The sequence below is a fragment of the Lynx rufus genome, unplaced genomic scaffold, assembly GCF_022079265.1.
Source record: "Lynx rufus isolate CCGP_SWC_20201006 ecotype Redwood Valley unplaced genomic scaffold, mLynRuf1.p SCAF_6, whole genome shotgun sequence".
Lineage (NCBI taxonomy): Eukaryota > Metazoa > Chordata > Mammalia > Carnivora > Felidae > Lynx > Lynx rufus.
The window spans coordinates 28,563,979-28,586,044 of NW_025814878.1; the positions used below are offsets into that span (position 1 = coordinate 28,563,979).

The 22,066-nt window shown below is 38.9% G+C and overlaps 1 protein-coding gene and 1 long non-coding RNA gene across 7 annotated transcripts in view; one reads left to right on the forward strand and one right to left on the reverse strand.

Moving 5' to 3' along the window:
• L3MBTL3 (L3MBTL histone methyl-lysine binding protein 3) overlaps window positions 1-22,066 on the reverse strand; it is a 127,296-nt gene that overhangs the window by 52,126 nt on the left and 53,104 nt on the right. For all 6 annotated transcript variants that reach the window (XM_047101762.1, XM_047101764.1, XM_047101763.1 and 3 more), the window contains 3 exons: window positions 10,954-11,030; window positions 5,844-5,929; window positions 3,690-3,800 (listed from right to left, as the gene is read on the reverse strand). In XM_047101762.1, coding sequence (XP_046957718.1) covers window positions 3,690-3,800; window positions 5,844-5,929; window positions 10,954-11,030 — 274 coding nt within the window. The remainder of the gene's footprint in view (window positions 1-3,689; window positions 3,801-5,843; window positions 5,930-10,953; window positions 11,031-22,066) is intronic.
• On the forward strand, window positions 1,231-12,970 carry LOC124528265 (uncharacterized). The gene is made up of 4 exons (XR_006966136.1): window positions 1,231-1,307; window positions 3,030-3,200; window positions 9,158-9,260; window positions 12,001-12,970. It is a non-coding gene; the product is annotated as an uncharacterized LOC124528265 (long non-coding RNA).

The window sequence follows — 22,066 nt, forward strand, 5'->3', positions numbered from 1 at the left end:
GCGCAGTCGGTTAAGCGTCCGACTTCAGCCAGGTCACGATCTCGCGGTCCGGGAGTTCGAGCCCCGTGTCAGGCTCTGGGCTGATGGCTCAGAGCCTGGAGCCTGTTTCCGATTCTGTGTCTCCCTCTCTCTCTGCCCCTCCCCCGTTCATGCTCTGTCTCTCTCTGTCCCAAAAATAAATAAACGTTGAAAAAAAAAAATACACTTGGAGGCGCCTGGGTGGTTCAGTTGGTCAAGCATCTGACTCTTGATTTTGGTTCAGGTCATGATCTCAAGGTTTGTGGGTTCAAGCCCCAGGTTGGGCATTGCGCTGGCAGTGTGTGGAGCCTGCTTGGGATTCTCTCTCTCCCTCTCTTTCTCTGCCTCTTCCCTGCTCGTTCTCTCCTTCCCACCCCCTCTGTCAAAAATAAATAACCATTTAAAAAAAAATACACTTGGGCTTTTGACAGAAAGACACATCAGATTTACTGGAGCACTTGTAAACGTCTGATTCTATGAGCACAGAAAATTTAAAAAACCAAAACACAAGAAATTACTGACTCCAGAAAAAAAAAATGTCATAAGAAAAAAACTGTTCTGCTCAGCAGCCAACAGGATTTATTTACTCATGAGAAGATGAATACAGAAGACTGAGAAAACATTTTAAAAACATGTGAAGTCGCTAGTGAAAAGATACAGTGAAGGAACGGATATGGTAAGAGCTTAATCCAGAACTACCCTAACAGGAAGGAAATACACTGGACCTAAAATTGATGGGGCTGAGAAAACGGCAAAACACAGATATTATTTCAGAAAATTAGGAATAAAATGTCAGAAGCAGCAGCTAAAAAAAAAAAAAAAAAAAGGAAAGTTCTTGCCTGTGAGGAAGCAGAAGTGAGTGTGGAGAGGGACGGGGCCTGTAGTATGTTCTACCTCTCCCCAGAACATACAGATGAGAGCAAAAACATTTTGCTTGTTTTCTTTCAGCATCTGGTGAAATACATGAGTGTTTTAAAATGTTTACCTGTAATAACTTAAGGCATAAAATATATTATATCATGTAGCCTAAAAGGTTGATCTTATTTAGCTGAAGAGTTGATTCTATACCCTAGAAACTTAAAATATTAAGCTGCGCTAAGGACTTAGTCTCTATGTACTCTTTCTCCTCCTGAATAATGAAGATAGGCATTCTTGCTTCGTCATCTCCCACAGCATTAGAAAAACTCCTACTAATGAAAGCTTTTTATAGTCTCAGAAGTCTGATGAATCCTGAAACTGGGTCATCGTCACCTGTTCGCTGATCTTTTGAGGACTTCATAAACACACAGGTACTTGTTCAGTGGTTCACCTTTAGCTATGAAATTTATACCACTAACAGTGAAAAGATAATTGTCAACTACATGCCTCATAGCCAGCTCTGTTTTGGGTGTTAAATAACGAGGATGTTGTATTGGAAAGAGAATTTGGCTAACTAAAAAGTTAGTCCACACTTTTACTATTAACTAACTGAACTACCCACTTTAGAGTACTTGACCTCTCCGGGTCAAAAACGTTCTCACATGTAAAATCAGAGTTAATCTAAATTTTTTTTTTTTTACTATTATAGTAATTAATATGTGTTCCTGAAGCCAGGTAACTAAAAACAAAACAAACAAAAACAAAAAAACAAAACAAAACAAAAAAAAACACCAAAAACCTCATCATTTATAATTCATTTAGAATTATAAAAAATCATTTATAATCACTCATAATCTTAGCACCCCAAGAGAAGAACTGTCATTATTTTGGTTAAGTTTCTTTCCATAATATTCTTTAAAAAACAATACCAGACATCATACAGAATAGTAAACCTGAGTTTTTTCACTTGCCAATATTAAATATTTTTCTTAAATATTTACCATCATATACAGTAATTTACTTTACCTATAGCTTACTGTGCTTGTTTGCAATCTTAAATACTCTAAACTGCTATGTTTTCCTTATAGTTTTTATCCTTGCATATTCCCTTTGGTTAATTCTCCTAACATGAATTCCTAGGACTGAGATTCTTGAATTAAAGGGTAAACAACCTTCAAGACTTTTGTGCTTCACCAAACTGCTCTTTAGTGGCCGAGATACGTTCTATTCCTACCAGCTACACATGAAAAAAAATACATGAAAAATACAAGAAAATACACACAAAAAAATAAACTTTCCACGCACCTAAACCAAAACACTTATTTTTTGTTCAATTCTGACCGATTTGATTTTTAAAAATAGTATCTTGCTTAGTTCTACATTTCTTTGAATCACTAGCCTAGGTTATCTAAAAAATACTTCTAGTCCTAAAATACTCTGATTGCTTTATGACTTCTACTATCACACCAAGGACAATTAATAGGAAAATACACTTGAAAAAGGTTAACAGACTCTGCACTGTTTATAATTTCCAAACCACTGCATGATTATATAATCTTAAAAATAGCTAATTAAACATTAAAATTTCTGTTTTATACAAAACCACATTGATACACGTTTTCCATGTTCTTCTATAATTTTTTATATATTATTACAGATAGTTGAATATGTGATTTATTTTTTATTTGTTTTTAAAGTTTTTAATGTTTATTTATTTTTGAGAGAGAGAAAGAGAGAGAACGTAAGTGGGTGAGGGGCAGAGAGCGAGACAGAGAATCCGAAGCAGGCTCCAGGCTTCGAGCTGCCAGCACTGAACCCGATGTGGGGCTCGAATCTATGAACTGCGAGATCATGACCTGAATGAAGTCAGGTGCTTAACCGACTGAACCACCCAAGCGCCCCAATATTTATTTTTTTAAAGAGCATAAATTTCAACTCCTAGAGTTTAGGGCTGTGACTTAGTTCTGCCACTGCCAGAATTAATAAGTAATTCATCAACTCTTCCTGAGCCTCCGCTTCCCAGATAAAATCGTGATTGTCACATAAACCCCCTGCGCTGTCACCACCACATATGTTGAATAGTGGAAGAACGCTGTTAGCTGGTAAGGGCCGGCAAGACATCACGTAGATCTAACATCTTGCTGTTTTCACAGTGAAGTAAGTGGAATGAACAGGGCTCTCGTTTGAGGACGAAGGAAACACAGAAGCCAGAACCAGAGATAACTTCTAGCTCCTCACCTGGAACCGCTGTTACACTTCACTTCATCACCCAGGACACGACAGACCGAAGCCACCTTCCTGAACATTCGCTTACCCTCTGAGAGGTACTTCGCTTTTATTAATCCAAATCTAATTAAAACCTGACTTTCTTATACAATCATTTCTCTTTCCTTGTCCTATATGAAAGGGCTATCCTTCTTTACTTTTCTTCTGAAAATTCTACATCTAATATAGCCCCATCAAAATTAATCTTCAAGTTTTCAAAAAAAAGAGCATCATATTGGAGAATGATGCACTGTATTCAGAAGAAATCCCTTTCTTATCTATGACTTTTCACATTCTGAGTGTGTGCTCGGAAAAAGAAAGTAGATACGACATATTAAATGTCAGTCATAACTAAAGAGAACTTCTTGCATAGATTAAAGGAAAACACTGGATAAATACTGACAAAGATGTACAGCCACTTTATTTTCATATTCCTGTAGTCTTACTGATTTAATTCTAGGACTTCACAAATTAAGTATCTGCCGAAGTTTCCATCCAAGTTATCTTGTAACAAAAGACAAAACAGAACCACAACAGAGAACACTCACTTTTATTCGGTGATCATCCGTGTCTGCAACGGTTGCTACTCTAATAAACATAGGATTTCTCTTGTCTATGACTTCAAGCTTCATTTTTTTCTGGAATCCATGTGGAGGTTTCTGCCATACAGAAAATTTTACATGGTAAGATTCAGAGGAAGAGAAAGTAGGCTCTGTGTCACAAAGACAGAATAATAAGCTATTTACAGAATCGACCTTCAAACTCCCAAGTTCCTACAGTAGCTTTGGACATCATTGTCCTTATCAAAAAAACACAATCCCAAATCACACGGCCAAACCCTGAAGCAAGAGAAACAGCCTGAGCACCCAGCTGGAGGAAACAAAAAGCAAAAGACCTTAAGAGAAAATGCAAAGTATTGTGGATATTTGATTAGGCATAGGGAAGGCAAGAAGTTTTTCTCATTAGTTAGAAGGAGGTGTCTTGAGGGGCGGGGCGCCTGGGTGGCTCAGTCGGTAAGCCTCTGACTTTGGCTCAGGTCGTGATCTCACCGTTCGTGAGTTTGAGCCTTGCGTCGGGCTCTGTGCTGACAGCTCAGAGCATGGAGCCTGCTTTGGATTCTGTGTCTCCCTCTCTCTCTGCCCCTCCCCTGCTCATGCTCTGTCTCTCTCTCTCTCTCTCAAAAATAAATAAACATTAAAAAAAAAATTCTTTTTACAAAAAAGGAGGAGGCATCTTGGCAAAAATCAACAAGCATAAAAATTATTTATGAAAACAGAAGAAAGAACATTAAAGTGGCAGAGATGTGACAGAGACTAGACATGGCCATGAGAACAAAAAGCAGGAGACGTCTTTAGAAAAAGAAAATTAGCCATCAAAACGTATGGGATGAAATCACTCTTGTAAGAACAGGAATGAGAAAGGAAGACCTCTCCTCCCACACCTTAGCTAGCTCCACCCCAGGACTCAGCAGAAACCTGTAAACCTCCGGAAAAGTTGCAGGATGTCGAAGGCAAGCTCAAGGGTATGTTGGGTAAATTGCTTAAACCATCTGAGCCTCACACCCCTGTTCTGTGAAGTGGTTGTAACAAAACTGTGGCTCGGAGAATTAAGTGTGAAAATTACGCAAAGGATAAAAAACAATCAATGCCAGGCACCTAAAGGCCAAACTAAGGAAATCGTAGTTTTCTCTCAGGTCTCAGTGTGACACGAGATATGCAGACTGATCGCGATACGATTTTATCGAGTTCAAGCAAAGAGCAATGCGGTTCTTTGTATAGCTTGAGATAAAGTTAGAGAGTCAGGTAAAAATTCCTAAGTAAGGCAGAACTCTATCCATTTTTAAATCCTAAATTTACTATCAGATGGAACCATACACATTCTTTTACATGGCTTTTCTTCACGTAATATACTTCTTTTCTCAAAAATATTTCATGTTCTTTTTTTTCCTATTATTTGGGCCCATATCCCTAATTAATTCTATCATTAGAAACCCTAGCAATACACAATAAATCATTTTAAAAAGTGTTACTTATGATAGACTATGCTACATTAAAAACATTCTTAAAATTCTTAACATATTCTTCTTTAAATTTATGAAAAAATAGAAATAATTAAGCAAGCTGTTAGAAAAACGAAAAAAATTTAAAATGCCTCTCATCACTTATTCTTCCCTTGCCGAGAAATGAGGTTTCCTTTGAATCTTAACAAGTTATATGTAAGATGCAAGGACTCTGGGTTAGAAAGATACTACAATAAAAGCAAATGGCCTTATATTTTGATAATCAAACATGCTGATTAATAGCAATAAAAAGAAAAACAGCATGTCAGCTTGCCATAAACAAATCCAAAGGAATTCTCAAACACAATTTTTATTAGAAAACAATGCCCTGCCTTGTTTCGGTTTTTCGGAGTATCTAGCTGGAAAAACAGAAGTTTGCTGTAAGATCACAACAACTCATTCCACACCAATTCAAGCAGTTATTTTCCATGGAGACAAGTTCAAAATGAGGCCAACGACAAAAAATCTCTGTAATAATTTTGACTTTCAAAATTGTAAGAAGTCAAAAACATCTTTTGTGGTCTTCTGTTTCCCTCCTCTTCCTCTTTCTGGCTCAGTAGTACCGTCTCTGTTCTGCAATTTCAATGAATGAACACTATTGCCAACACAAATGAATGAAATAGTGCAAAATGTATTAACTCACCACTTTGAAAGCTCTTGCAGGGGCAGGTAAAGAATTGGTTTCTTCTAAGTATTTATCCCAAGAAAAATGTTTCACATTTGGATAACCTAAGAAAAAAAAAAGCAAACCCTGTTAGGTTTAACCAGAATGACAGAACCACAAACTGACCTATAAAATTATGAGATATTGTTACCATAATCTAGGAAATTACGTTCATGTTCCAAATAACTTTAAAGTGAATAACACACTCAGACCTAACTGTAATAATTACTTTCATCTTGATCATGACTCCTCTTCTATCTTTTAAATGAAAATATAACATATACGTATGTGTATAATTTATATTCTTGGTAAGTCCTATATACAGATATACACACACTAACAAAAATGCCCTTTAATGTGCAATTCTACTTCTACTAATATAAAATCTCATGCACACAAAGACAAATGCACAGCTGTCAATGAAAAAGTGTAAAAATAAGTTTAATAACAATATAGAAAATGTGCACATATATATATAGTACATATGAAATAGAAAGCATTTATTAAAAAGAATAAAGCAGACTTACATACACTAATATGTGAAATATTCCAGATACGTCATCATACTGTTAGGTCAAACAAGCACAATTAAGTCATGGAACACTATTCATAAAATAAAATATGCAGAAAGAACTATCCCTCCTTCCTCCTGCCCCCTTTTGTTTCCTCCAGAGTCCAAAATCCATTAGGCAGACATGAGCAGGAATTAATAGTGACTCAGTGTGGTGGGAAACTGGCTACTTAAAAAGGACTGAAAAAATTTGTAAATATACTGCAGATAAAGGAAGGCAGGTTTCTCACTGACCGAAAAAATAGAGAAAGTAGGAAACTAGAATAAACTTTGTGGTCTTGGATATGAATTGGAGCTAAGGATATAATTCTTTGTTTTCAATGTCGAAATAGGTACAGAAATATGCATAAATATGACTTTTTTACATGAACGTATTTCCTAACTATATCCTCCGAGAAACAGAGGCAGCGTCACCCCGTAGCCATCACCACATCCACTGTTTAGATTTTAGCTTGAATCAGGGAAAGTTCGAGATAAGCCTTGCTGTGCCAGAAAGAATGAAGTTCTCAAAGAACATGTCAAAGGACATGGTAATTGACTTAAAGGGACTCCCACGGACCAAATCTGGGAAAATCGGGACATGAAAGTAAGCAATGCTGGTTATGGCTTATAACCCCTTGATGAAAATAGTAATATATGAATCCATGCAGACAGAAATAAATTAACCAATGAATAAAGAGGAAGATGAAAAAGCTATTCTTTGCAGAATAATAACAACTGCTTATGTACAAGGAATGATGGTATAAAAAATTAGCATTTAGCAACTGTCAGAATAATAATTCATACGAGAAGTATCAACAGATGTTAAAACTAGTGAGTGACATGGGGATGAAGCACAGGGTATTTATACAATCTCCAAGTATCTCTCCACAAAATACTTAGTACTTACAGAGAAAAAAATAACTATGTTAGCGGAGAAGTGAAGAAGTAATTGACCATCTTGGTCAATTAACGGTAAAAGATCAATAGTGAGACAAACTGACATCCGCTCAGGATGCAGGGAGAACACGGTGCTGTTTCTGTGATGTTCCTGCCCAAATACAGAACCTGGATCTAATCATGAGGAAACGCCAAGCATACCCAAATTCAGCAGCATTCTACAGAATGACTAATCTCTAATTCCCAAACACACTGACGTCATGAAAGTCGAGGAGAGCCTAACTGAAGGAGAGTAGAGGGATATGACAACCGAGTGCAATGTCCGATCCTTTTGCTACAAATGGCATCACTGATACAACTGATGAACTTGAATGAGTCTCTGGGTCAAGGGTATCGATAACTTCCATACTATTCTTTCAACTTTTCTGTACATTTGAAATTATTTCAAAGTAAAAGCTTAAAACTTTTTTTTTAATGTTTTATTTATTTTTGAGAGAGACAGACAGAGTGCGAGTGGGGGAGGGGCAGAGAGAGGAGGAGACACAGAATCTGAAGCAGGCTCCAGGTTCTGAGCTGTCAGCACAGAGCCCAATGTAGGGCTCGAACTCACAAACTGTGAGATCATGACCTGAGCCAAAGTCAGTCACTTAACCGACTGAGCCACCCAAGCGCCCCAAAAATAAAAGTTTAAAAAGTATGCAAATGTATTTCTATAAATACAAATATTTTACAACATATTTTTAAGGAATGTATCTTTCCCAGTTTAAATAATATTAAAGCTGATTGTACACGCATGGGTGTTTGTGTATAAACAGAGGCAGAATGATTTTTCTGGAGAGATACAAGGACAAACTCAAACTATTATGAGACAGAACAACTGTTGTCTCTATTTTCAGTCTAAATTAAAAAAAAATTTTTTTAATGTTTATTTTTGAGAGAGAGAGACACAGAGCGCAAGTGGGAAAAGGGCAGAGAAGAGACACACACATACAGAATCCAAAGCAGGCTCCAGCCTGAGCTGTCAGCACAGAGCCTGACACGGGGCCTGAACTCATGAGCTGTGAGATTATGACTTGAGCTGAAGTCGGACGCTTAACCGACTGAGCCACCCAGGTGTCCCAAGCGTTCTAAATTTTTAAAAACAAGCATGTATTAATGCATAATTGGATAATTCAAGATAAAAATCATTTTAAAAAGTCATAAAGCCTTTAATTTTGGAAACAGGAGATAATGCTACATATTTGGGAAAAAACATGAACGTGGGGAGTCCAGCAGGGCTGATCCATGAATTAACAGGAGGGGCAGAAGAGCTGCTGTCTAGGAACAGCAAGTGACTAGGGTCCTTCTCAGACGGGACATCAGAGACCCTGCCAGGAAGCTGCCCTCAGGGACAGGGACAGGACAAAGGGCATCTTTTTTGTCATAGCACCAAGGTAATATCAGCATAGGCCTTACAAACTGTTATTTGACAGTTTCTTTTTAAACTTGTGTGTGTGTATGTGTGTGTGTGTGTGTGTGTGTGTGTGTGTGGTAAAATATACAGCATATAAAATATATGATTTTAACCATTTTTAGGTGTACAATCAGTGGTGTTTACTCATATTGCTGTGTTTGGCACTTTTGAACATGAAATTTAGATTTTTTTAAATGTGTCAAAAAGCTATGTTTTTCTTCTCTTCCACTGATATGAAAGTCCACAGAGGGAGACAGAGGACTTGGTGATCGGCTTCGCATTAGAAGTCAGCAATCATGCCTTACACCACCCGTTCCCACGGTACTTAAGCCAGTGCTGTGACGACATAACCAAGCACTGTTACTCACTGGTTCTGTGTTTATTTACCAGACTTCTGATTATGACCATAAAGGTGGTGAAGAAAAAAAAAAAAACGGACCAATACCAAACTGGGAAATCCTTACAGCAACTCCGATGGTAACACTGACACCAGGTAAGTGTGCGATCGACATTCACTGACTGCTAACAGTGTGTGAAGCACAGGACACAGGAGAGCTGTCCAGGAAAACCTTCCAGGCAGCTCCATGTCTGAGCCAGGCAACTGTTAATGTCTTGCTTTACTAACACTTTATGGTTTAAGTTAATGCTCTTTGATCTTCAAAACAGCTCTACAAATCAGTGAGGGACAGGGGCTTTGGTTCCTTAACCTAGGAGAAAACTCAGAAAGCGGAAGGGACTCATCTCAGGCATCCCTGGGATGGTTGGTCCCCTGGCTGAGGAAGTGATCAGACACAAAGACACAGCACCACGGAACTGGAAACAAGCTTCCCCATGAAATCAGCTATTCGAATGGAATGAGACAAGTATCGGAAGCTCTAAACTGAGGCTTGGATGCATCTGTGCTGCCGGCAACATCCACAAATTAGCTCTTAGCCAGCCAAGGGGCTACCCTTTGCTTGTGATGACGGAAGTTTGCATCACTCACGTGAGTACCCATAAGCAACAGGGCAGTTGATGCTCTGTATCAGCTGACGGCCCTGTCTTTTCACCCAGTGATAGCCCTGGCACCTTCAACAGCGACACAACTCGGAAACTCACTGTCTTGTCTTGGTTATGATGAAGCCAAAGAATCCATTCTTCGGCATAAGAAAATAAACTCAACATGACATAAAACAAAGAAACAATTCGTCAGCAGGTACACTGTTCTCCATCACAGAGACAGCGAAGCTGACAAGGGGCCGCGGGGCCAGAGGCAGACGGCTGAAGTACCTGGAAACTGCAGAAAACGAACAAGAGGTACTACCAGCATAAAGGTGCAAAATCTGTTTTGGAGACTACACTCCAATAGAAAAAGGAAAACTGAATGTGTAAGTTCTGATCCAGGTTAAAAAAAAAAAAATCTAAAGCCTCAAGTACTCACTGAAATGTGAACATTGTACTTTTGTTACAATTGACTGTGACATGTGGGTCAAGGCTCCACCCACAAATGCGGTCCCCTATGTCCACTGCTCTACATTCACTAAAGCTTTAGACACCTGACTTCTGTGGTCAGATAATATATTTAATTTTTTTTTTCAACGTTTTATTTATTTTTGGGACAGAGAGAGACAGAGCATGAAGGGGGGAGGGTCAGAGAGAGAGGGAGACACAGAATCTGAAACAGGCTCCAGGCTCTGAGCCATCAGCCCAGAGCCCGACGCGGGGCTCGAACTCACGGACCGCGAGATCGTGACCTGGCTGAAGTCGGACGCTTAACCGACTGCGCCACCCAGGCGCCCCCAGATAATATATTTAAACGTGTATCAACGAAAAGTCTAGAAATGAATGACAACTTGGGAAATAAAGATCTTTTTAAAAAGAACTTCTCATTTTCCAAAGAAGACAACCTTTGATACTCTGTTATGGACCCAGCCAATGTATACACTTTCAGGTGTATCAGGGGTCAGCAAACTACCACCTGACCAGCTGCCTGTTCTTTGCAAGTAAAGATTTACTGCAACGCAACTATGTCCATTCATTTCTGATCGTCTGGGCTGCTTTGTGCATTAAAACTGGAATTGAGTGGTTGTGACAGAGACGTGTGGCCTACAAAGCCAAAGTTATGTACTGTCTGGCCCTTTACAGAAAAAGTTTGCAGACTCCTGATGCATATGAAGAACAGTATTAGACACATAATAAACACAAACCTGGAGGAGTAATGAGTGTCCTTCTATGTTCTTTACACCACCCGACTGGATGAATGTGTGGGCTCGATGCTTCACACCTGTAGGTTATATAAATCACAAAACTGTAACGATCAGGATCAATTCTCAAATACAAATAAATGTGTACATAAATAATCATATACACAGGCAAGCTAAAGTTATCTCAGCATCTCTAAGGGCAAACGTGCGAGAAGCCCGAAGCTCGATCACCCTCGAAAAACAAACACGCTTCTATCATCTGTTAGAATGGCAGCGGCCAGGTTCATTAAGAGGAGGTATTCCTTCCTTTCCTCACCTCTTTCTTCTCCTCTCTCTCGTCTTTCCTTCAGTCAGGCATGTATTTTTGCAACACCTCTTTATCACTGTGCCTTATCTGGCATCTGATTCGTTGCTCCTAATCAGACTTGTTCCATGTATTCCTCATCGTACACACAACTCGTTTCATTCATTCATTTGCTCACTCACTCATTCAAACACTGAGTGCTTATAATGCACCAGATACTGGGACAGGCACTGAGGAGACAGCAGCACATAAAACACATACGAAGTTCCCGCTTTTGTGGAGTCTGCGGTATTCCGGGAAGAGATAGGAAACAAATTAACAAAATAAACACTCTGGTGGCACAATGCAATGCAGACAAGAGGTGGAAGAAGGAAGCAGAGAGCAAACATGGAAAGATACTCCTTTACACGGCACAGTCACGGAGGCCTCTCAAATAAGGTGACACCTGAAGAAAGTGGAGAAAGAACTGAGCCACTCAAATGCACACTAGAAAGCCAATCCATGCAGAGAGGACGCAAGTACAAAGGCTGTGTGTGGGGTGGGAGTCTCACAGCTGGGTCAGGAACACACTGAGGGAAGCAGAGAACAGGAAATAATATCAGGAAGGGCCTTTAGGCATGGTAAGGTCTTGGGATTTTATTCAGAGAAAAATGATGTTTACTACAGTATCATGTAGGGGGTTTTAGGCAGAAGAGTGGCATAATCTAATTCATGTTTTTAAAGTAATTATTGTGACTGTTTTGCAGACAGCTAACCACATTGGAAACCGAGATGAGGCTGTGAGGAGGCTTCCGCAAGAGTTGATGATGGAGACCTGAACCACAGTGCTGGTGGTGAAGATAATAAGAAGCGATCGTGTTTTTGGGTCTGTATTTTCAAGGAAGCACCAACAGGGTATACTGGTAGATTTGATACAGAATGTGAGTGATGTGAAGAAGTCAGGAACATCCCAAGGTTTGTGGCAGGGGCCACCAGAAGAATGTAGGACCATTTCCTGAGATAGGAAGACTAGAGACACAGTCTATGGCATTCCAAATGGTGAATGGAGAGGTTTTTTGCTTTTTGTTTGTTTTATCAATATGTTTGACAAACAGGTAAAGAAGCCAAACAGATAATGAGCATGAAAATCTGGAGTTCAAACACAGGATCAAGGGTAAAGATGTAACTGTGGGAGCATCAGCATTTGGGATGATGTCTAAGGTCATGAAAAGAGATGAGGCCATCCAGAGAATGAGTATAGAGAGAGAACAGAAGTAGTAGGAGGCAAAGAAGCCCAAGAAGAAATGACTAGAAAATAAGCGAAGGAAAGAAAGAAGAAAGAAATCAACTAAGTTAAATGCTCACGCTAGATCAAAGAACAAGAACTGATTACTGGATTTACCAATGTAAAGTTCATTAACATTCTTGACAAGAGCTGTTCTGGTGGAGCTGGGAGTAAGAAAGGGCAAAAGGTGGAAGAGGGTGGGTTTAAGAGAAAGTGGAAGGACAGCAGACACAGTCAGCTTGTACAGAAAACATATTCATTCAAGTAGCTGTTTTAAAAGGAAACAGAGACCTGTAACATTAGATAGCAAAAAGAAACTTTTGTTTTTTGTTTTTGTTTTGTTTTTTTTTTTTTCAAGTTGGGAAATACTCAGGGGGAAGCTGAGTGAAGAATATATGTTTTTTTAAAGTAAACTCTATCCCCAACGTGGGGCTCAGACTCATGACTGTGAGATCAAGCATCGCATGCTTTACCGACTGAGCCAGACAGGCACTGCACTCTACACTATTTTTTAAGTTTAAAATTACTTTAAAATAAAGCTCTTTTTAAACGATGGGAAGTATTACTTCATTTATTCAAGAAATACATGCTGACCAACTACCATGATCAGGGTAGTGTTCTATGTGCTAGGGCTCCCCCAGTTATCAAAAAAACCTGCCAAATCCTTTCTCCTGTTTGGATACTGGTAGAAATAATCAACAAAGAGGGATGACCTGGTGAGGAAATGGAACCCTATGTGTGAGACTGGGCCCCTCAGGCAGGGGCAGGCACACCCACCGTCACAGAGAGGGTCCTGTCGATGGGTAGAGATCAGGAATACACCCACCAGACAACAGTGGGAGCACAAGGACACCTCCCCTGACTGTCTTTTTCTTCAATGACCAGGACACAAGGCTATCAGCGGAGAGGGAGGGTGGGAAATGGAGGTTAAGAGACGTCTGAGGGAAAAAGGAGTGGAACTGACTGGTATGGAAGAACAGACAGGAATCTGTTTAGCAGGATTGTGGGGCAGGCCTTAGGGCTCACCGGAGGGTAGCAGTCATGAATGTGAAGTCAGACCAGTGAGCATGTCGTGCCTTTCTCTAGCCACATTCAACCACTCAGGCACAAGCATGAGGTAGGCAAAGGAGTTAGTTGAACCAGGGTTGGGGTTTTGCCAGGCAAACACAACATAAGGCAGTGGAGGCTATAGTTACAAAGGAATAGTTATAACAATACTACAAAATAAATGTAGAGGCATCTAGAGACAGATCACAATTAAAATCTGTAAAGGACAAAAAAAAAAGAAAAAAAAAGAAAAAAAAAGTTGGCAGAACAATCCTCATTGGTGTCCTCAAACATAAAGGGTGTAATGAAGTTAAAAAAGAAAATCAGGGCCAAACGGTCAAAATATTTAATGCATCATTAGCATACTGAAGACTGTGAAATTATACTATAAGCAAACAAGTTTCAAATTATTTAACCTAGCATTTCCTAAAGATACTTAACTATGAAACACTGCTTTAGTGGGCAATCCATTAACATCACGTGGAACACCAGTGTTCTGTAGAACACACTTTGGAAAACAGTGGTCTAATGGATGCCAAAGAGTCCAGTGTTGCTCTTTTAACCAGATCTGTTGAGTCTATCCTGAAAGATCAGCAAGTCTCAACACAGCCCTCTGGATGGAAAACTAACAGATAGAAAGCCAGAAAGGTAACACAGTGGTTAGAGTTTCTGGTGAATAAAAAACATCTTATGATTAGTGAAAAACAAAGAACATTCTAAAAAATGCTCTAGGTGAATGGGATATAGTTACCTCTTTCAAACCAACTTACACATTAGTAGCCCTGAACAGTAAGTAACAAGTGAGATGAGATAGCTCCAATTTAATGTTGATTTTTCTCAGAATTATTTCAGTGAAAAATATCTTTAAATATTTATAAAGGTTTCTTCTTTCCTCTCCCTTTATTCACTTGTTCTCTCCTACCACCCTTCCTCACACTATTATTTTTCTTAATCTATGTATTAGGGTTATGTGTGTATGTGTATGTCATTATTTTAGAAATGTGAAAGGAAAGCAAGCACTGCTAGGTCAATGCGAAGTTCATACAGCAATTGGTACATTTCTTACAATGATATATTTTCATAAAATGTTAACATAATTCCTTAAAACACATTCTGTTGTGGGAATGCAAACTGGTGTAGCCACTGTGGAAAACAATACGGCAGTTCCTCAAAAAATTAAAAATAGAACTACCCTATGATCCAGTCATCATACTCTTGGTTATTTATTCACAGAATACAAAAACACTAATTCACAAGGATATATGTGTCCTTTTGTTTATTGCCGCATTATTTACAATAGCAAAACTATGGAAGTAGCCCAAATGTCCATCACTGGATGAATGGATAAAAAAGATGAATGGATAAAGAAGGCATCCCATGATACACAATGGAATATTACTCAGCCATAAAGAAGAATGAAATCTCGCCATTTACAACAACATGGATGGATCTAGAAAGTGTAATGTTAAGCAAAACAAGTCAGAGAAAGACAAATGCCATATGACTTCACTCAAATGTGGAATTTAAGAAACAAAACAAAGGGGAAAAAAGAGACAAACCCAAAAATGGACTTAACACTAGAGAACAAACTGATGGTTACCAGAGGGGAGGTCCAGTGAGGGGATGGGTGAAACAGGTGAACAGGATTAGGGACACATTTGTCATGATGAGAGTAATGGGTAGAACTGCTAGATCACTATATTATACACCTGAAAGTAATAGAACACTGTATGTTAACTATACTGGAAATGAAATGAAATGAAATGAAATGAAATGAAATGAAATGAAATGAAATGAAATGAAATGAAATGAAATGAAATGGAACAAAATAAAAGTACTCTGTTATAAACTGTATAAACAAGGCTATAAAGCTCTATTTCTAGCTATTCTATTCTTTTCGGAGACAATCACTCATTACGGATTATTACTCATCATGTATTGCATAAATTTCAGAGAGATTGTTTTTCTTTTAGAGAAAGGTGTTAATTCACGTAGGGCTCATTAAAAATAATAATAAAAAAACATATACAACATTTCTAATATTTTTCTTCGGAGTCTAATACAGCCATCAAATAGTTTTTATAATTACCTGCCAGGCTTGTGGTGATTAAAGTAAGAACATGTGACATTGCTAATTCCTTTGATTTTATTGTGTTTCTCTATAAATCGCAATTTAGGAAAATACTGTGGTGTATCTCGGCCACATGTTCCTGTACTACTTGAATCTTTAAGGTTTTAATGTTGCCTAAATATCGATCAAAGGCACCATTTAAAATAAACAGGAAGCCATCTCAAGAGAGAAAAGAGAAATAGCCCTGTTTTCATCTACTCTGTCCATCAGCCAACAACACTTCATTTAGAATAAAGCTGGAAGGCTGGGAAATCCTTTCTGCTACCAATACTGTAAAATAAGTCATCTCTTAGTCCCATCTAGTGTTCAAAACCAGAAATGTAACCAGAAAGGATTGTAATTACAGAAGAACAACTAATGGTGAAAAGTTCAGTAGTCGATCACTGTTCCTTTCTTTTGGGTTTTTAGGTATATCATCAAAGAAGTCCTGTCAAACATACTTTTTTTTAAGTCCATTTCACAAGTATGTGCGAATTATTCATGAAGGCTGCAAAGATCCAGTCAGTCAACTGGTGGACTTTGAGAAAGGTCAGAAACCAAAGAAAGAAATCATGAAAAGCCCATGTTTATAAGGATGAGGTGAGCACATGCTAAAACATATTCATTTCATGGAAATCTAAAGAGGATAAGTGATTTTGCCAAGCCTTCCAGGTGAAAAGAAAGAGATCCTGGTTTTATCAAGTCTTGGCCAAAAGCTGAACACAATGCACACATGCTGGGTTCTGCAAATCTAGGCAGAGAGTCAAACAAGAACAGTTCAAGATGCTTCCTTAAGGAAAATATCCAAGTCCTCATTTCAAGCCATAATGGTTTCGATTCTTTGAAGAAATACAGGACACTTGGCCTTGCCTGCTCCCTAAATCCAGGGCATGACTGTCAACTTATTTCCCAGGGACACTTTCCTGGCTCCAATATGCTAACTCTTAGGGGCCTCCGTTACTCTGTGTTTCGCTGCTAAACCCCAAACCTCACAGGGCTGAGTTATCTGGTTCTTCCTTTCATCCCTAATTCATGTCCAATCCCATTCCCCACAGTGGCTGGTTTTAATATTATTAATTTGCTTCAAGCTTAAAACCTGATTCTTCACTAACACACGGACTCCGTGGAAAAGATAAAGGACATGCCACCTCATTACCCTACTCAAATTTTTGTCATTTCTTCATTTTCTCTGGGCTGAGAGGGAAGGGAGCTCATTTCTCCCCGTTAGCCCCTCCTACAGGACCAGGTATCCCAAATTACCATCCTCACGGTGGCCTCATTTCTTCAGCCTGAAAACCAAGTTCAAACGTCTCCTTGTGCAGAACACCCTGCTCTGTGGACTCCCTCTGCCCTGCCACCCACCCAACAAGCAATAATCAATTTTCACCTTCAGGGCCAAACCTCTTTGCCTGAAGTCCCATACAGTCATCTCTTCAACCTTCTACAAAGTCACTCAAATAGACCAGCTGCCATTCCCCAAACGTACGTTTGTCTGCTCCCTTGGGGCCTAAACACAAGCAAATACTTTCTTTGGCCAGGACTATTCCATCCTAACATCTAAGTACCAATTCCTATCATCCTTCATGGTCCAGCTCAAATCCTACATCCTTCAATAAGCCTTCCCCAAGAACCCTCCAGTGAGTCAGTCAGTCCTTCCTTCCACGTGCCCCCTCAGACAGGAAGTGGTGGGTTCTAACAACTAAGCACAAACCACCTACCCTGCAGCCTAGGCAGTGGTGTTTGTGTTTCTACCCTTCCGCAGACCCTGAGCCCCTCAGGGCAGAAGCGTAGAGCTACCTACATTCCTTTCATCTCCGTAACTCATTACCTCCACCAACCCATGCTTCCCCAACGATGACAAACCTCTTAACTTTGACATTGCTCTCAGAAATTGACAATACAGGGGGTGCCTGAGTGGCTCAGTGTGTTAAGCGTCTGACTCTTGATTTTGGCTCGGGTCATGATCTCATGGTTTGTGAGTTCAAGCCCCGAGTAGGGCTCTGCACTGACCGCATGGAGCCTGCTTGGGATTCTCTCTCTCCCTCTCTCTGTGCCTCCTCTGCTCTCTATCTAAATAAATAAGTACATTTTTAAAAAGTATTAAAAAAAAGAGAAATTAACAACACGCTGCAAACTCTTCAACACTACTTTGAGGAGACACATAATATTGCTATTACTCTCAATTTATAAAGGTAAAAGAACTCCATTGCTAAAATTAAACTGAAGTTTGGAGTACACTTAGAGACAATCAGGAAAAGGTCCTAGCCCCATGCTTGTTCTACTGCAGTAACTCAGTACTTCTCGTTTTCATTGATCTACTTGTTGACTTTTCTGCCCTGCCTCACTGGGACACTGGACTGAGATTCAGGGAAAGCTGAAGCTGTAATTCCGTTGTGACGGCTATTCTACTCGACCATCTGCTAAGTCCTGCCATGCCTTCCCAGTTCCCGAAAGACCAGATCACATGCAAATAAGAATTCCCCAAGGAAGGTTCCTTGCCAGTGCCTGGGGGAAGAGAGGGGTGCTCCTTCACACAGCATGCTCTGTCGTGGAGTCCAGTCCTCGGGCAGCAGGTGTTGAGGACAGCCTACGCACAGGGGCATCCTCACCTCAATGGCTGCTTTCCTCCCCATCTTTCAAGCCCTTTCTAGGTCTATTCTGAGATACTTAGGATTATTAATTAGTCTAATGACTGTCAAGGGGCAGTCATTAAGCCACTAACAATTACCAGGAATAAAAGCACATAGGAAACCTAGAGGTAAAGCAAGTTTTATTCTAAGATACAGTATTTTCCTTTCGTAAAAAAAAAAAAAAAAAATGACTTCAATCCTGCATTAAGTTTCCATTTTCCTCTATGGAGGGAAAAAATGTTTTATTGCAACTAAATATGTTTTACCACAAATGTACCCAGACTTATACAGGTGCCCCTTGAACAACAGGTAGTTTGAACCGCACGAGCTCACTAACGTATTTTTTTCAATATAGTACACTACAGTAAATGTGTTTTCCTTATGATTTTTTTACTAGCATTTTCTTTTCTCTAGCTTACTTTATTGTAAGAATACAGTAAATAATACTTTTACAAAATACAAGTTCATCAACTGGTTATGTTATCAGTAAGGCTTCCAGTCAACAGTAGGCTGCTAAGTATGGGGAGAGTCAAAACTTACACACAAATTTGCGACTGCACTGGGGGTGAGGGCTCCTACCCCCCACACTGTTCAAGGGTCAACTGTATATGTTTTCAATATCCCACTAAGGTAAAAAGAGGTAAGATCACTATCCAATTCAAAGGGGAAAAAAAATCTAAATAAATAAACTTTAAAAAAAAAAGGGGGGGGATGCCTGGGTGGCTCAGTCGATTAAGCATCTGACTTTTGATTTCGGCTCAGGTCATGATCTTGTGGTTCATGAGTTAATGTCCCACATCAGGCTCTGCACTCAAGCCTACTTGGGATTCTCTTTGTCTGCCCCTCTCTCTGCCCCTCCCCCACTCTCACTCTCTGGCTCTCTCAAAATAAAGAAAGAAACTTCAAAGGGAAAAAAACAATCTCACTTCCCAACTATTTTAAATTGGGAAAGGGATCCAATTTGTAACCTCAATTACATACCTAAACAAGTAATTTATGCAGATAAAAACCATTCCAGAATTCAAAGATCAAAGAATATACTATTTACTAAAGCTGGAGAAATTCCAGTGCACTTTAGCAATTTTCAATGTGCCTTAATTGGATATTGAGAAAGAGAACACACTGTACTCTTCTTCTGACAATTAATAAAATATGGTTTCATGTCAATAGTATAAGTAATTCCTCAAAGTACATTCTGTCCTAAAAATAATTAGTTTGTGCTCATAAAAGTATAAAAATCAGTACTAAAAGAGATCAGTTTTCTTCTCTGCTCTTTCTAAAAAAAGAATCCAGGATCTTTCCTATTCCCCAGGCATTTGGAATCAAAGAAAACTGAATGTGACAAAATCTTCCATGCTTTTCATTACTTTTTTCTAGAAGAATGTTTTTATTTTTATTTATTTATTTATTTATTTTTTTAGAAGAATGTTTTTAAAGGAAACACACCTCATGTCAAATAAATGACTTACACTTTTAAAACTCTCTAATACTTCTAAGACCACAAAAATAACACACTAACATTTACCCATTTTGTTTAAATCAGACAAAAGCTAAGAAACAAAAATCTCCCTAAATGAATCAGAACTTTAAAACCAAAAGTGCTCATTTTAACCAACAAGTGCTTTAAAGTATCATTCTTTTTTTAAATTATAATTTATTTGAGTAATCTCTACATCCAGAATGGGGCTCGAACTCATGACCCTGAGAAGGTCACAAGCTCTTCCAACTGAGCCAGCCAGGAGCCCCTAAAGTGTCCCTTATTAATGACAGGATTGGATCTGGTCATCACTCTGGGACTGCCAACATCACAGTACATCCAACACCGGAGGGGAGAAACACATTTGACTCCAGAGCAGATTTGCAGTGTTACTAAATTTAAAGTTTTCTCATCCATTCACTCATTCAAGTTAGGTATAGATAATTTTGAATGAAACAAAAATCACCAAGAACTATGAGCAACAGGGGCTCCTGGGTGGCTCAGTTGAGCGTCTGGCTTTGCTTAGGTCATGATCTTGCGGTTTGTGGGTTTGAGCCCCGCGTCGGGCTCTGTGCTGACAGCTGGGAGCCTGGAGCCTGCTTCAAATTCTGTGTCTCCCTCTGTCTCTGCCCCTCCCCCGCTCACACTCTCTCGATCTCTCTCAAAAATAAACAAACATTAAAAAGAAAAAGGACTATGAGGAACAGATGAACATGGTAAGCAATACAAGAATTCAATTAGCAAATCCAGACTATAGGAGACTCAACAGGACAAACGACGTGATATCTTCAATAAAAGTTACAAGGGGAGGGGCGCCTGGGTGGCTCAGTCAGTTAAGCTTCCGGCTTCGGCTCAGGTCATGATCTCGCAGTCCATGAGTTCGAGCCCCGTGTTGGGCTCTGTGCTGACAGCTCAGAGCCTGGAGCCTGTTTCAGATTCTGTGTCTCCCTCTTTCTCTGACCCTCCCCTGTTCATGCTCTCTCTCTCTGTCTCAAAAATAAATGTTTAAAAAAAAAAAGTTACAAGGGGAAGGGATAGAGAGGAATAGGAATCTATTAAAAGAGATCAAGTGAAACATCAAAACAATCACAAAGTGTACACCTTATATAGGACCTAAAACTACCAAGCCTCAAAACAAAAACAAAAACAAAACTAAGGCAATTGGGAAGAATGGTTAAGTATTTAGTGACATTATGGCATTCATAACATTACATATTTGAAGAAAAAGAATCCTTATCTTTAAAAGATACATACTGAAATATACACAGATGAAGTGCTATGATACTGAAATCTGCTTCAGAACAATCCTGGAGTTAGGATTTTAGGAGAAGGAATACAGAGAGAACAAGAGTGAGAAACACAAATGGTAACGGTTGTGTTAAATTGATAATGGTTAGTGTTGTATAATGGGTGTGGGTGGGTTACTATTATTCCACATTTTTTTATTCTACCTTTGTACATGCTTGAAATGGTCTATATTTCAATAAAAATGTTTATGGCAAACTGAGTAAAAAGACATCCTATGGGGAGATTATGCTTTGCAGAAAAAAGCTGAGGAAAAACACACCAAAATATTCAAAAGTACTCGACTCTGTGTGGTGTAATCATGGAACTACTTGTCTACACTTAAAAAAATCTGTAAAAAGCATGTATAATGCATAATAGAAAGCATTTTAAAAATGTGAATGGCAAATGGCTTTCAATGCCTCTCCTTTTTAAAACAGTGTAAGGAAAACTGATGAGTGTCTAAGAATCCAATTTGAGGGGTAATGGAAATTATTGATGGTTCTACTCAATTTTTAAACGTATGCATGCTAAAAAGTAAGGTTAGGAAACAAGCTTCCCTCAAATGTAGCAATACCTATACAAATTAATATTCAGTTAATACTGTAATGTTAGCCATATTTTATAAAGATATCTGTCACTGCTCTAAAATGTTCTCATCGCCAGTGTCCTAGGAAGAAATTAAACACTTCAGAAATGCCTTTCACCAGGAAACTGAATAGTAATGATCAATCAACATGAATTAGATATGGGAATCATTATTCCCATTGCTTAATCAAAATATGATGACTTTAAGTACGGTTATAGAAGTTTATAATATATTGTTCCTATTACTTGATGCAGTACATCCCAAAACTCTAAGGATTAAAAACAATATTCCTCAATTAATAGGTTTGTATTTGGCAATTATAAATGGTTAAAATTGCTACGGGGAATAAAAATATGAAGGAAAATTAACATGTCTTCTCAGAAAACAATAAACGACACCCAGGATGAGGGG